The 17833-nt window shown below is 33.3% G+C and overlaps 1 protein-coding gene across 1 annotated transcript in view; it reads left to right on the top strand.

Moving 5' to 3' along the window:
- The first annotated feature begins 372 nt into the window (after window positions 1-372).
- Window positions 373-17833, top strand: part of LOC139484919 (kelch domain-containing protein 10-like) — a 154228-nt gene continuing 136767 nt past the window's right edge. The window contains exons 1-2 of the mRNA XM_071268971.1: window positions 373-528; window positions 14643-14779. Coding sequence (XP_071125072.1) covers window positions 438-528; window positions 14643-14779 — 228 coding nt within the window. The 5' untranslated portion in view covers window positions 373-437. The remainder of the gene's footprint in view (window positions 529-14642; window positions 14780-17833) is intronic.

Below are 17833 nucleotides of genomic sequence, written 5' to 3'. Positions count from 1 at the left end.
GATAAATATTTGTTTAAATTTAACCAATATGATCCCAAAACATCAGCTGGACCGTACGCGTATACTCATACGGTCCGCGGAACCGTACGCGTATGGTCGGACCGTACGAGTATACGTATACGGTCCGGACCATATACTCATACTGTCTGGAACATATATATTTGTCATGAGTGGGGCCAGTTGACAGAACGTATTTCAGCGGGATTTTCATAAGGGGGGCATGTTATCAAACCTATTTGCAATGGGAGTTTACCCTTTTCATAAGAGGGTTGAGTTGATAAACAAGAGTGGGGCGTTTTTTTAGAAAGTGGGGCGAGTTTGTGAAAAAGTGGGGCGATTAGGTGTGAGGCGATTTGTCATAGATTCGGTTGTGTAGTAATCGGGATCATTATCTAGAATGCGCTTGACAGTTTGTGTAAGCGGATAGGTAAACAACGATGGCACTGACAGTTCAGAAGTTTCAAACTGTAGGACCTGTAGAACAAGATGAAGATGTCGAAAATCAAAATGTACACCCTAATGAAATAGGTAATATTATCTCAATTGTATTTGAAGTATTTTTCGAATATCAAATTATATATAATCTTGATCATTAATTTTAGCTGATCCTGACCTGTTTTGACACGGACTTGTCCAGCCCTTAAGGGCATACGATACAGTTTGATCCCGTATTTACAGTTTGATGAAACTTTCCATAAAGCCTATTTCTTCCCTGATTAAATCAAATATGTAATAAAAAATATACCTTCATGTGCTACTTTTTTAGTTAAATGAGGTCGAAATTTTGTATATTTGCTCAAAATTCGGAATTGTGTCGTATTTTCACTTTCGAAAGAAAGCCACAACTTTTTTGTTTTTAAAGATAAGCACAAATTGTTTTTTGTAAAATAATTTGTAATTTTTGTATTTTATAAGTATCCCAAAAATTTATGCATGTTTTATTCAGAAATAACTCATATTTATCAAATTGTCATGAATTGAAAAAAAAAAACGTATTTTTTGGCTGTATATATTTATCAAAATAAAAAAATGCACTATTTACAGTTTTATAAAATTTGGTCCACACAATCTTCCTGCAAAATGAAACAAAATGTCATTTAGAAAAATAGGGGTCCATGCACTCGTTTTCAAATTAAATCAGTTTGAATGATAAAAATCAGTAAAAAAATGGATCTCTTCCCAATATGTCATAGTTTGACGTCGCGAAAATAACATTTTATGTTAGCAAGGTCATTACCTCCCCTGTAACTGTATCTTATGCCCTTAAGGCAAAGTGTACGTAATTGCATGCCTTTAACGGAATACGGGAGTAAAAACGTTCGTCGTTAGTTATGCAAGTTATCTCCCTTACTCCAAGAAAGGATGAATCCGGGTCCGTCCGCCCTGATTCTGGTTCGCCCTAGTTTCTGTTCGCCTCAAGTCCCTTCGCCCTGATTTTATTTTTTAGTATAGTGTTGCGTTGTGTGTATATAATTGAATGTGTTGAAGTCAGTCTTCAATTTGGCCGAATATTTACGATGTATCATGTTGTTTATAGCTAGCTGCTACTAGGACTAGGTTATAAGTTTCTGTACATTTCAGGACTACAAGATATTGTGGCTTCAAGGTATTGCCTTGAGGACTAAGTTTGTATCTGTATGTTATTACGTTACTAGGAAATTTAAGTTTCTGTGAATTTCAGCACTACATTGTATTTTTAAATGTAAAACAACTGAAGACTAAATTATTTGTATGTAATTGAATATGTTGAAGTTTACATTCACCGAATATTTATTTATGATGTATATCCTGTGGTACTGCTATTAGAAAATAAGTTTCTCGGAATTTCAGCACTACCCGTGATTGTATTTTAAAATGTGAAACAACTGAAGACTAAGTTGTTGTCTTGCTGCTACGAGGATAAGTTTCTGTGAATTCAAAGACTACAAAGTATTTGACATAAAACAACTAAAGAATAAGTCTATATTTAACTTTATTGATATATGTTAACAATATAAAAATATTCAGTTACAGTTATAACAATTAAGATCAATTCCGAACTGTACTTCGCACACCTTTATTTCCTAAACGAATATTTAAAAGCACTAATTTGAATTACTATTAGTGAAACAAATACCAAAAACACAGTCACACTGCTGCACATTGATCACTTGTCATCAGTGTTTTTACCCATCCAAGCTGACTATTTTATTTGAGAAAAATGTTATTTTCATTATTATCCATCAAAGACAATTCATATAACAATCAATGATATCAAAGATTTCAAATGATACCTTATCAGCAATCAAAATTTTGGCAAATATTCTGTATTGAACTTTTAATAGATATACATATGATAAATTTCAATATATATATATATTTCGTTCATTAATGTAATATATACATATCATTAATGAATATAGGGCGAACGAACCCAGGGCGAACGGACTATCAGGGCGAACAAACTCAGTGCGAACGAACCTAGGGCGAACATGTAATCAGGGCGAACGATCCCGATACCAGAAAGGACATATATATGAAAGAGAAACTACCTTTTGAGGTCTATAATGAATCCAACAAGCACACCTGTGCTGTCTTAAAACCTCATCGAAATTATCTGAATTACTCCAGTTAGAAATCACAGCATTCTGTGAGTTGTTCTTTGTGCAGCCTGACTTTAAAACACTGTTTTTTTTTGTTTAAGATGCATAGGAGTAGGCATTTCGTGTTTATGATATCAGCTGAAAGAAAAACTGCCTCACAACAAAATTATAAACAAATAAACATGTAACAATTTTACTTCTGTTGATATCAAATTAATTAAAATGAAACCTGAATTGACCCAACAATAGTTTTAAAAAGCCGTAGTCTTGAACGAAAAACACAGTACTCAACGTAAAGTTTTATAATAGGTTACAAAGCTCGGGATTGACCCTTTCGGGATCCGGGAATTCTATTTCAGGATGTCGGGATTAAAATTTATTTAAATTCGGGACCTTGGGATTTCGTGTTTTTAAGCCCAGGATTTCGGGATCTTGACCCCTCCTTCCCCTCTCCCTCTATTAAAGTAAAGCGGTCAGGAAAGTTTTGTGACACTTGTACAGTGTATTAAACTGCAATTTAATATTTAGTGGAATGAGAGGTGAAATGTGTTCAGACTATTACATTTCGATAGCATTTTAAAGATTTTCTTTTTTAATTTAACTAAAGTTAAAGCAAGGAAAGTTTAACAACCTGGATGATTATCCATGAGGATCTCGCACTCGGTCAGCTCTAGGCTTTCACCTTGTTCATGATCATACAAGCCTGTGGTTTTCTAGTCTTATAATATAAGACTTTGGAGTTCATATCATTTACATTCAACATTTTTATCGAATATTTCTTTTTTATTATCAATGTTGAACCCCCTCCCCCCCCCCCCCCCCCCCCCCCCCCCAAAAAAAAAAAATATTCGATAAAAAAAACGTTGAATGTACAATGTAAATGATATGAACTCCAAAGTCTTATATTATAAGACTAGTAACTAAACCACAGGCTTCTCAATTATTGTATGATCATGAACTACAGATTTTGCTTTTTCCACCTGCCCACCCGTGTCCACTCTAGCTATAATCTCTTTTTTGTAAAAATATTGATTACAAATGCCTATCTGCTTTTTAGCTCACCTGACCTGAAAGGTCAAGTGAGCTTTTCTCATCACTTGGCGTCCGTCGTCTGGCGTCTGTCGTCTGGTGTCCATAAACTTTTACAAAAATCTTCTCCTCTGAAATCACTGTGCCAAATTTAACCAAACTTGGCCACAATCATCCTTTGGGGTATCTAGTTTAAAAAATATGTCCGATGACCTGGCCATCCAACCAAGATGGCTGCCATGGCTAAAAATAGAAAACAGGGGTAAAATGTATATTTGGCTTATATCTTTGAAACCAAAGCATTTAGAGCAAATCTGATATGGATAAAATTGTTTATCAGGTCAAGGTCTATCTGCCCTGAAATTTTCAGACGAATAGGACAACCTGTTGTTGGGTTGCTGTCCCCCAATTGGTAATTTTTAAAGAAATTTAGCTGTTTTTTGTTATCATCTTGAATACTATTATAGATAGAAATAAATTGTAAACAGCAATATGTTCAGCAAATTAAGATCTACAAATAAGTCAACATTACCAAAATGGTCAGTTGACCCCTTAAGGAGTTATTGCCCTTTGTAGTCATTTTTTAACATTTTTCATTAATTTGGTAAATTTTGAAGTTTGTACAAAGTTTTTTCCTCTGTGACTAAAGGGCCAAGTTCGTTACAGATAGAGAAAATTGTAAGTAACAAAAATGATCAGTAAACTATGATCTACAAACAGTTACACATCACCATCACCAAAACACAATTTTGTGATGAATCCATCTGTTTCCTTTGTTTAATATGCACATAAACCAAAGTGAGCGACACAGGCTCTTAAGAGCCTCTAGTTTATTATGGGCTGTTTTCAAGTTGGTCCATAATTAAACTTTTTTTGATTTCAACAAAAATTGAATCCTCGGGGTTCTTTGATATGCTGAATCTAAACAAAGTTACATGTACTTATAATTTATATTATGGGCCCAGTTTTCAAGTTTGTCCAAATCGTGGTCCAAAATTAAACTTTGTTTGATATCAACAAAAATTGAATACTTCAATGGGGTTCTTTGATATGCTGAATCTAAACCTGTATTTAGATTTTTGATTATAGGCCCAGTTTTCAAGTTGGTCCTAATTGCGGTCCAAAATTAAACTTTGTTTGATTTCAACAAAAATTGTATAAATGGGGTTCTTTGATATATGCTTAATCTAACAATCTATTTAGATTTTTGATGTTTGGGCCCGGTTATCAGATTGGTCCACATTGAGGTCTAAAGGGTCCAAAACTGAACTTTATGTGATTTCATCAAAAAATGAATTCTTGGGGTTCTTTGATATGCTGAAACTAACCATGTATTTAGATTTTGGATATTGGACCATAATAGGTAATGATCAATTTAGAATTTAAAGTTTTTAAGTTTAAGTTCTTAGACCACATTCATTATGTGTCAGAAACCTGTGTTGTGTCAACTATTTAATCACAATCCAATTTCAGAGCTGTATCAAGCTTGAATGTTGTGTCCATACTTGGTTAACAAATAATGCATGGAACAAACAAATATTTTCTTATGTTACTGAAACTCCATTCAGCAAACATTACATCGTTCTTTGTCATAAGTTAAAGAATAGGGGAAAGTGATCCAACGGGAAATTTTGTAAAATTAAATACTTTTTTGCAGAGTTGCGTCACAAGCATGTGTGTAAACATCAGGGATGGGGTCGATTACTTTAAAATGTAATCGATTAAATTACAATTACTTTGCTAATAATATGTAATCGATTACATTACAATTACACCCTATTTCATATGTAATCAATTACATTAGATTACTTTTCTTTATTGAAATCATGATTACTTTAGATTACTTATGATTTTTTAAAAGCCCTAATTTATTCATCTTTTAAAAGAATTTATAGACAAGACAGTTACAGTTACAGTGTAACATGTGTAATTTGATAAAATAGCTATAGACAAGTGTCCTTTCTCTATGTAAAAGATGTAACTTTAATTTTAACTACAAATTGTAACCAACTGCCTAATTAACAAAAAAACTGAAAATAAGGAAAAATTAGTTTTATTGTCTGTTGAGACATAATTGACACATCCATTAATGTTTTTACAGACCTGTGTTAATCACTACTTCCATTTTTTTAAACAAACAATGGGTGGGCTTGGGTATTAAAATTTTATTGTCTTAATAACGATATAAATAAAGTTAAAAGTGGTTGATTGTCATTATTTGTTTGAAAATTTTTAATACTTGATCTACTTGAAATTAATAGAATTATTGTCAGGTGAAAACACAAAACAGTTTTGTAACTTAGGAAAGATTATACATTTCTCTTTATATTAAGCAACAGTTTATTGTATTGATGAAACTTCTGACGTCACCTATTGTTTACTATGCATATTGTTTGCAATATTTATGCCATATGTATACACTGTACATGTACAAAATGTACTTGTTTATACTGGTGAGCCTTAAGGCTAATAAAGTTAATAAAGAATAAAAATAAGAAAACACATATTATACACGATTTTATGGAAAATAAAATTCATTCAATTTTGTCAATAAATGAAACCTGGTTTTAACTTCCATTTTGAATTAAGTGGGCTTATATATTCATGCCGACCATTAAAGTCTATTAGGAACTAAATGTTTTCGGCCTTTGAATTTCAATGTATTTATGTAAAAAAATTGGGTAAACTAATGTGAAATTGGAGTTAATATCAAAAGTTTTCAATCAAGGAAAACAAATGCTTTCAAGGCATATTGTTGTATCATTAGAGCTCATATTTCACAAAGAAATACTGGACAGTAAATTTCTGTTTGTAAACTGTTAAAACAAAATAAAACACTTGGTTATACAAATTTGTTATGTAGATGATCACATTAAACAAGGTCCCATCATTGTGATACTAGTTTCATGATTTTTCATTCAAGCTTTACATTTTCTTATTTTCATCTTGTCTATCAAAAACTATTTTAATATTTATACAAGATTTGTAATCATCAAGTAATCTTATGAATGTAATCTTAAAGTAATCTAAAAGTAATCATGATTACACCTGTTTTTTGCCATGTAATCGATTACATTATGATTACTTGTAATCAGAAATGGCATGATTACTGATTACATAGGATTGCACTGCAAAATGTAATCGATTACAGCTGATTACGATTACTGATTACGATTACCCCATGCCTGGTAAACATGACTAATGAAATAGGTTTATAATGTAGAAAATATCAAGTGTAAATCCTCAGAATAACACCATGCAGAAATGACGAAGATGAATATGCAGAAAATAGGACTGGTCTACCTTTTTAAATACAAACATGCAAAAATAAATGTAAGATGGAAAAACGAGGTGTTTACCGGATCCTAATATTAAAACCGATCAATTCATTCTGACAACACTGTGTTAACCGGGACAAATTCAAACTCGATATTTGATTCATAAAACAAATTACAATCCATGCAAGCATTAAAAAAGGTGTGGAAACCACTGTAATATAGAAAAGAATAAAATCTACAGTAACTTTCTTTCATTTGCGGAAAATTTAATTACAAACTTGCAATTTGTTGGCGACAGAAATATTCTTTAAAATTAGTTTAGTTTATTTTCTTATCAATTTACAACGCTAGATCATTTGTAGTACATAGGAAGATGGGTGATACACTGCACGACATTGCTACGCCATTGTACGGTATAATAGAGTTACGACGTACATGTAGAAATTGTGGCGACATTACTGTAAACCATCACGTTGCCGAATAATTTTAATGTTCCAGCCAAACAAACAAACTTCAACAAGGAGTAGCGTAAAAACTAGCACAGTTGCTAAGGACTTCCGTTGCACTGATAGATTTGTCTTTCATTTTTGAATCGTATATCAATTTAAAAAAAAATTTGGTTGACCAACAAAATAGAAAATCTTAATAATGTAAAAATATCTGCTAATTTTGATGATTTTCCCTATATATCCTTTGTATTTTTGGCGAATCATGCTATTAATTTCAATGGCTCGTATCTCAAAAACGAAAATGGTTACCCTTTTTTTAATTTTATTTTCTGGTGTAATTTTACAAGCAGAATTTATATGTGAAATTTAAAAAAAATCCATTGTGTAATTTAATTACTTACACTTCGCCTTTAAAGCCGATGTGATTATCGTAAAGCTTGTTCTGAAAATTATGATCTGTACACTTTCTTCACAGACAGGTATTATAAAACTGTCCAGTAACAGCATAATTAAATTTTAGTACAAAATAGTAGCAGCAAAAAAAAATCCAATATAATTTACTATTGTTATAAAATCAGTGTCACTAACAGCAGGTAACATGAGGTTGCAGTGAAATATAAAAGATATATAATGATAAGCAAATTCAAGATGTTTCTCAAAACAATTTTTTTCATATGACATACATTTGTAGCATATAAACTGGACCTCTGTTGTGTTCACTTATCGCTACACTGACCACAGGTATGGCCTAAATACGTGGTCAGAATTATGTGCTATATTTATTAAGTATTTTACTGATTAGAAATCAAACGAGAAATTAGCACATTCATAACCCTAGTGTTCTTGATATGAATGATACCATAGATGTAATACCCCATCTATGATGATACCGACTCATTCTGTCAAGAACATGATAAAATGCTCGTTGGTCATTTATCTACGCTACCACCATACCTTTTAGGGTTAATTAATAGATACTTGTTTATTTTGCGGCAGCGCAGTATTAACTATTCCTATCGCTATAATTGGTCTACTTTATTAGCAAATCGGTAGTGATTCTGGCTATTCCTACATGTCCTACATTTTGAATTTTATAGGTAAAATAGTAAAATTTTATGTAGGAGTTCCCAGAATTTTTGTGTAAACAATGGGATTATGAAGAATATGTTGTAACAACACTAAACTAATGAGATCTAATGAATCAAGGTAAATCCAGGTAATTCTTGTAGAAAATAAAGAAAAAAAATAATTTATATGACAGTCTTTTATTTCATTTAATAATTTCATAGCACAGTTCATGTAAATAATATTCAAAAGCACAATATGAATATATAGCTATAATGGCATGCACAAGTAATTCCAATTATTTACAACAATATATACAAGTAAATAATGATATCATTTAAAATATCAATGTTAAATCATTTTTTAAATCAAAGCACTAAATTTTGAGTTACATTAAACAAAGCACCAAAATTATACTAAATTGACATTATTCATGGCACTCGCATATATACATGTAGTAATACATTGATCATGATTGAACATATAAAAGAATACAAAGTCTTAATCAATGTGCAGGAGATGAGAAGCAGTATCTCCATACTCGACTGGAGTAAGTTCATCATTCTGTAACCTTATTTTCAGTTTCATGTTTGGAGTCTGTCATCTATTTCCCTGTACTTCCTCTTTCTTGGGATATGTTTCCCACCAGCTCTGTACTGAATCAATGTGAGAGCATGGAAGGCTTCTTCTTGTCTCAACACACTTATCATACTGAAGATGTTTGGGTGAGCTGCCTTTACTAACTTCTTTAGCTTACTATGCCAACCTTCTAAATGGTTTGTTGTTCTAGGACCTTCTGTTGCATAGTGATTCCACAGACTTTGGTTGTTCACTACTCAGTAGCTGGTTACATAGTCAGTAAAGTTAAGTGTTGGTGTGGTAGTATCTGAATCATCGATGTCTTCAAGTGCAATAAACCAAACATCTTCAATTGTATTGGGTGGTAAAAGTGGCAGTACTGCAGCTCTACGAACAAGTTGGAGACCATGCTTCACAAGTTAATAGTGTTCAAAGCTAATCAAAGTTCAAAGTCATTTGGCTTTGCTTAATCTATTAGGCCAATTTATACACTTATCTATGATAATGAAGTACTTTTGATATTATATTCATTTTTAAAAATCATAATTTGTTAAGATAATGAAATTATAAATTCTTTGAGGCTGAAGTTGAAAGTGTGGGTAACTATTAATTTTTCTTTTTAAATACGTTTTATTTCAGACTTTCCAGATTTTTAAATTCTTTTACTACTTTTTCTTTCATTTTATTATTATTTTACCAATGCTTCTACTTCCTTTTCTTTCAATTAGTTTTATTTTTTTAGAAATTCCATGGTATTAAAATACTTAAAATTATTACTATATGCATGTTTTCAAACAAAAAAGTCTCATTTTTGTCGAGCCTGCAACTTTTGTTGCAGAAAGCTCGACATAGGGATAGTGATCCGGCGGCGGCGGCTACGGCGGCGGTGTTAGCTAACTTCTTTAAAGCTTTATATTTTAGAAGGTGGAAGACCTGGATGCTTCATACTTTGTATATAGATGCCTCATGTTACGAAGTTTCCGTCAGTCACATGTCCAATGTCCTTGACCTCATTTTCATGGTTCAGTGACCACTTGAAAAAAAAGTTCAGATTTTTTGTAATGTTGAATTCTCTCTTATTATAAGTAATAGGATAACTATATTTGATATGTGCGTACCTTGCAAGGTCCTCATGTCTGTCAGACAGTTTTCACTTGACCTCGACCTCATTTCATGGATCAGTGAACAAGGTTAAGTTTTGGTGGTCAAGTCCGTATCTCAGATACTATAAGCAATAGGGCTTGTATATTCGGTGTATGGAAGGACTGTAAGGTGTACATGTCCAACTGGCAGGTGTCATCTAACCTTGACCTACTTTTCATGGTTCAGTGGTTATAGTTAAATTTTTGTGTTTTGGTCTGTTTTTTTCATACTATAGTGCCTAACAAGATTTTGTGAGGTAGACGAAATTGACTTTAAAACGATCGTATTGAATTTTGATGTGCAGAAATAGGCAGATCGGACATATTTTGACTTTAGTTACTTACTTCTTAAGTTTGGGATTAATTGTAATCAACATATTCCAATGAGACTGAAAAATGTTTTTTTTTATTATGATAAATAATAATTTTACCTGCCGTAGTCGTGCGTAAAATATATTTCGGTATTTCTCTTACGAAAATGACTTGTTTAATGGAACAAAACGTATTATTTGTAAACTTTCTTTTTACTCTTCACAATAGGCTTTTAAAAAATAACCTTTCAACTGTATATTCCGAAAATTTTGTGAAAATCGAATAAGTGGCAATTCTTACCTTTCATACCTTAACTTTCATTGATAAAACATAATATTGACTCGTCCAGTGTCCAGTTTGAAGGTCATTTTAGTTACCGTACACATTCATGCACGTTCTAATTAATCAATAGTCATGTGTGAAAAGCATAAACAAGTTTGAAGGTAAACTAATAACAACTTAATCCAATCAAATTGCCTACGATTCAATAACAATGACCAGTCCACATCATAAAAATGTAGAGGGGTAAACTGGGTAGGGAGAAAATGTCAGATATATTAAGTTCATTATTTTGCAATAACGCGTAAAAATTTGTTAATCAATAGATTTGTTATAATTTCATAAACATGTCGTTATGTATTGGTATAGTTTTTGGATCTTTCATTAGCGTATTTAAGGCTGTAGAAAGTTTGGCCTTCAAAAGTCAACATAATCATTGACTTTATAAAGAAAATTCGCCTTTTTAAAACATTGAATGTTTCACAAATAATACGCGACAACAAAGCAAAATCATTTCTTAAAACACTGCAAAAAAAATAATTCTGATTGATGCAGTGGTATTGTCATAAATTGCACTGGAGTGAACAGTGGTACATCAAACGTTGAATTCCCTCACACAATGTTATCACACACTATATATGCAATAGGTCTACTGTATTTGTTGTATGGAATGATTGTAAGGTGTACATGTCTAACGGGCAGATGTCATGTGACCTTGACCTCATTTTCATGGTTCAGTGGTTATAGTTAAATTTTTGTGTTTTGGTCTGTTTTTTTCATACTATATGCAATAGGTCTACTATATTTGTTGTATGGAATGATTGTAAGGTGAACATGTCTAGCGGGCAGATGTCATGTGACCTTGACCTCATTTTCATGGTTCAGTGGTCAAAGTTAAGTTTTTGAGTTTTGGTCTATTTATCTAATACTATATGCCATAGGTCAACTATATTTGGTGTATGGAAATATTTTATGATCTTTATGTCAGTAGCGCAGGTTTCTTTTGACCATGACCTCATTTTCACGGTTCATTGCACAGTGTTAATTTTTTGTGTTTTGGTCAATTTTTCTTAAACTTTAAGTAATAGGTCAACTATATATGTTGTATAGAAGCATTGTTAGCTGTACATGTCTGCTTGGCATGGTTCATCTGACCTTGACCTCATTTTCATGTATCATTGGTCTTTGTTTAGTTATTTTGGTTAATGTTAAGTTAATGAGACAGTTGTAATAAAGCTTTATACTTAGGACTATCAACATAATATCAATGATTAGTATAGAAGGCGAGACATTTCAGCGTGTGCACTCTTGTTTACATAGAAATAATAATTTTTATTTAATTTCCACAGGTAAATTTACCTTTGACCAAATTAGACACTAATGACTAAAACAACATATTTTGCAATAACAACATGTATTGTTCTTTCACTAATCCCCCATGTAGGAATAGCCAGAATAGTAAAATATAAAATGTAGGAATAGCCAGAAGACACCAGCAAATCGTTGAATTTGTAAGACTCGTCCAATTAATGCCCATGTGACTGGCCCCAACTGTTCAGGGTTCGACCTCTGCGGTCGTATAAAGCTGCGCCCTGCGGAGCACCTGGTTATTTACTAGATAACTTTTAAAAAGCAAGGATAAAGCATTCATGTAGTCTGTTGTGAGTTGAAATCTTTCAGCAGTATTTTGACTATAAAAATATACAATTTAAATTTATTTTTTCTACAATGTGTAGTCATCAGTTTGCAATTACCAGATAATGCTCAAGTTTTAAAGACCTAGCCCTCAACTTTTAATGACCTGGTCCTTGACTATTGACCACCTAGCCCTCAACTTTTAATGACCTGGTCCTCAACTGTTGGCCAGGTAGCCCTCATTCTAATTGCTCAACTGTTGGACACCAAGCCCTCAACTATGATATTTTCTCAACGTTGCTCAACTAATTTGCAAAAGTTGAGCATTGATAGTTGAGGGCTACCTAATTTGCATGGCAAAAATCCAGGTAGCCCTCAACTGACCCTCAACTATTTGCTCAACTGATGGCCAGTTAGGGAGCTACCATTTGATTTTTATGAGGGGGGGGGGGGGGGGGCTAGGAGGAAAAATTTTGTCCTGCATTTTTTTTAGCTGTAATCTCTGTCCTGCCTTTTTATTAGCTCACCTGGCCTAAAAGGCCATGTGAGCTTTTCTCATCACTTGGCGTCCGTCGTCGTCGTCGTCGTTAACAATTTTTCAAACATCTTCTCCTCTAAAACTACTGAATGGATTTGGATGAAACTTAGCATGATTGTTCCTTAGAGTATCCTGCACAAAGTGTGTGCTTTGATTTTTGATCCGTCAAAAAACATGGCCGCCGTTACTTAAAATAGAACATAGGGGTCAAATGCAGTTTTTGGCTTATATCTCAAAAACGAAAGCATTTAGAGCAAATCTGACATGGGGTAAAAATGTTCATTAGGTCAAGATCTATCAGCCCTGAAATTTTCAGATGAATCAAACAAACCATTGTTGGGTTGCTGCCACTTAATTGGTAATTTTAAGGAAATTTTGCAGTTTTTGGTCATTATCTTGAATATTATTATAGATAAAGATAAACTGTAAACAGCAAAAATGATCAGCAAAGTAAGATCTACAAATAAGTTAATATGACCAAAATTGTCAATTGACCCCTTAAGGGGTTATTGTCCTTTAATGACAATTTTTCACAATTTGTTCATCATATTTGCTAACTTTAAAAAATCTTCTCCTCTGAAACTGCTGAATGGATTTGGATGAAACTTAGCATGATTGTTCCTTAGATTATCCTGCACAAAGTGTGTGCTTTGATTTTTGATCCGTCAAAAAACATGGCCGCCGTTACTTAAAATAGAACATAGGGGTCAAATGCAGTTTTTGGCTTATATCTCAAAAACGAAAGCATTTAGAGCAAATCTGTCAAGGGTATAAAAATGTTCATTAGGTCAAGATCTATCAGCCCTGAAATTTTCAGATGAATCAAACAAACCATTGTTGGGTTGCTGCCACTTAATTGGTAATTTTAAGGAAATTTTGCAGTTTTTGGTCATTATCTTGAATATTATTATAGATACAGATAAACTGTTAATAGCAAAAATGTTAAGCAAAGTAAGATCTACAAATAAGTCAATTTGACCAAAATTGTCAATTGACCTCTTAAGGAGTTATTGCCCTTTAAAGACTTTTTTCACAATTTGTTCATCATGTTGACTTACTTTAAAAAATCTTCTCCTTTGAAACTGCTGTATCAATTTCAGCCAAACTTAGGCTAAATGAGTTTTAGAGTTTCAGAGTATCTAGTATAAATTTTATATTTCATTTCCTTGTATGTCAAGAAACATAGCTCCTATGGCTAAAATAGAACATTGGAGAAAATGATTTTTTTTTGCTTTTGAAGAAAATAGGACGATTCAAAGAACATTTAAATAAATTGAAAAGCCAAAATAAGCATTGATATGAGATTAAACCAAAAAATTTCAGGTGAGCGATTCAGGCTCTTGAGAGCCTCTTGTTTTTCACTCTGTTCGGTCCTGCATTTTTTTTTTAGTTTATCCTGACTTTTTTTTACCTAAATTGTCGTCCTGACTTTTTTTTTCCGCAAGTGTCTCATCCTGCCTTTTTTTTTACTCAAAACTCCTGTCCTGCCTATTTTTTCAAATTTCATCCTAGCCCCCCCATAAAAATCAAATGGTAGCTCCCTTAGCCCTCAACTGGCCCTCAACTGTTAGTCCAACTGGCAGCCAACTGGCGGCCAACTGGCGGCCAGTTGAGCAATGCAGTTGGCCATCCTATCATTTTTTCTGTATGGGACATTACATCATTGTACATTGGACGGAGTTCATTAAAGTAGACCATGTGTTAAATAATTTCGAGAGAAATTGACCCTTTATGTATTTGTTTCTCTTTTGTAGACATGGATAGACTGTATCCAAGAAGTGGACACAGAGCTGTAGTAGATGATAGTAATATGTATGTGTTGGGTGGTTATAATCCTCGCTTTAGACATGTTGAAAATTCTTTGGACACATATTATCCTTTATTCAAAGAGGTAATATATATAATAATTAGAAGCATGTAGAAGATGCCTATTATTTCGAAAACAGTAAGTGATATAGACACACATGATCTTCAGTAATGACAAAAGGACAATAAAAAAAATCAATTAAAATATAGAATGAGTTCCTGGGTGTCATCCCAAACCCCTTCAATTTGAAAATGTGCTTTTCTCTTGTAAACCGTCACGATCCCCACCCCCTAAATAATATATACTAGACCACACGGTGACACCTGTGAAATTGTTGGTCGGTGACTGAACTAAAGTATATAACTATGTGTAAGCCTTATTGTAGCCTGGATATTAAGTATTGATATTGTCATCTGATAAAGTCATGCTGATCATAAGATGCACAGTTTTCTCTTCTTTCAAAATCTTTCTGTTTGAAACCGTCGAACTGGAACTTATCAATTATTGGTAATATTAACTATTTGAAAAACAAAAGGGCTTGGAATGGAGTAATATTTTATCAACAGCATTGTCCAATATTAGTTATAAATAAAGTTGAATTCTTTGTTTCGCTGTTTTGCGTCATGCTGGCTAACACATTGGAAACTGTACCTATACGCCTTATTTTAAGTCTAGATTTTTAGTATTCGATAGAATTTAGTAGTGTCAACCCTGTGATTATGACCCGTGTATACATATAGCAAATCCCTTAATACATCGTTTGGTGGTGCGTCTGTCAGATGCGGAACGTACAGATAAGGTACATGTATATGGTAACAGGTGAATATACTATTGGTATCGGTATCGGATTCGACCCGAAACTTGTTAATTATTGGCAATATTAATTATGTGGAAAACGAAAGGGTCTGGAGTGGTGTAATTTTTAATCAACACCATTCTCCTATATTAGCTATATATAAAGTTGACTTCTTTGATTTGTCGTTTTTACCCCATGACGGCTGACAAATTGGACCTCGTTATTTTAGTATTATAGATATATTCATGTATGAGACAATATAACAAATCGAATGAAATATAGGGCAATTAAGTCCCTGGGGTCACCCCCTCCTGTTTGAGAACCTGGAAACAGTCAAGATCCCCGCCCTAGACCATATATATTCATGTATCAACAAATCAACAAATCAAGTGAAATATAGGGGGAGTCCCTGGGGTAACCCCAACCCCTCCTGTTTGAGAACTTGGAAACAGTCAAGATCCCAACCCTTAAACCATATATATTAATGCGCTACATTGAAGACCCATTGGTGGCCCAAGGCTGTTGTCTGCTATAGGTCGGGTTGTTGTCGCTTTGACACATTCCCCATTTCCATTCTCAATTTTATATTCATGTATTGTACAATATCACAAATCAGGTGAAATTTAGGAGGAGTCCTGTTTGAGAACTTAAATAGGGTCGAGATCCCCACCCCTCAACCATATATACAACAATGTATTCATGTATGGGACAATATAAAAAATCGAATGAAATATAGGGGTAGTCCCTAGGGTCACCCCAACCCCTCCTGTGTGTGTTTAAGAACTTGTAAACGGTTGAGATACCATCTCCTAAACCATATTAAATCCTGTTCATCATTTAAAAAAGATTTGAATGACATACAAGGTCAATCTCATAGGCGTCACATATGCATATCACTTTACTAGATCTAACCAATGTGTACTTGACTTTGCCCAATGTCAGGCGACCATGGGAATACATAATTATTGGAGCTTTGTTTGGGAGACTTTGTAACACTCATGAAAATATTTTTCTGAATTTTTTCTGAACTCGATGCTGAAATTTTACTGAACACATTTAGTAAACCCTTTTCTTAAAAATGCCTGAATTTGGCATGTTCCAGCAAGTTTTCAGCACATTTTCAGTAAAAATTCAGCAGTACGTTTTCAGTAAATATTCAGCAATATTCAGAAATAATTCAGCATTAATTCTGAATTTTTCTGAACACCTTGCTGAATTTTACAGAAACTATTAAAAACCTTTTGCTTAAAAATGTCTGAATTTGGCACATTCCAGCACATTTTCAGCCAATTTTCAGTAACAATTCAACAAGTCATTTTCAGTAAATATTCAGCAATATTCAGAAATAATTCAGCATTAATTCTGAATTTTTCTGAACACCTTTCTGAAATATTCAGAAGCTATAAAAAACCTTTTGCTTAAAGATGGCTGAATTTGGCACATTTCAGCAAGTTTTCAGCAAACTTTCAGTTACAATTTAGCAAGACATTTTCAGTAAATATTCAGAAATAATTAGTATTACTTCTGAATCTTTCTGAACAACTTGCTGAAATATTCAGAGCCTCTTAAACACCATTTTCTAAAAAAAACCCAGCTATAATTTAACCCGTTCCAGTGGGTTTTTAGCAAATTTTCTGTTAAAGTTCATCTAAGACTCTAAAGGTAAACTTTTCAGCATTTCTTTCTAAAATGTTGAACAAACAAAACAATATTTAAGCAAATATTCAGTAAAAATTTGAATTAATCTATACTCAGCCAATATTCAGTCTTCAGCTATTGTTCAGGATGGGTTCAGACCATTTTCAGCTTTAGCTTACATTTTTCAGGAAAGGTTCAGATGATTTTTGTCGAGCCTGCAACTTTTGTTGCAGAAAGCTCGACATAGGGATAGTGATCCGGCGGCGGCTACGGCGGCGGCTACGGCAGCGGCGGCGGCTACGGCAGCGGCGGCGGCGGCGGTGTTAGCTAACTTCTTAAAAGGTTTATATTTTAGAAGGTGAAAGACCTGGATGCTTCATACTTTGTATATAGATGCCTCATGTTACAAAGTTTCCGTTAGTCACATGTCCAATGTCCTTGACCTCATTTTCATGGTTCAGTGACCACTTGAAAAAAAAGTTCAGAATTTTTGTAATGTTGAATTCTCTCTTATTATAAGTAATATGATAACTATATTTGATATGTGCGTACCTTGCAAGGTCCTCGTGTCTGTCAGACAGTTTTCACTTGACCTCGACCTCATTTCATGGATCAGTGAACAAGGTTAAGTTTTGGTGGTCAAGTCCATATCTCAGATACTATAAGCAATAGGGCTAGTATATTCGGTGTATGGAAGGACTGTA

This window comes from Mytilus edulis, chromosome 1 (genome assembly GCF_963676685.1).
Source record: "Mytilus edulis chromosome 1, xbMytEdul2.2, whole genome shotgun sequence".
Lineage (NCBI taxonomy): Eukaryota > Metazoa > Mollusca > Bivalvia > Mytilida > Mytilidae > Mytilus > Mytilus edulis.
This window is presented reverse-complemented; position numbering and strand designations above follow the sequence as displayed.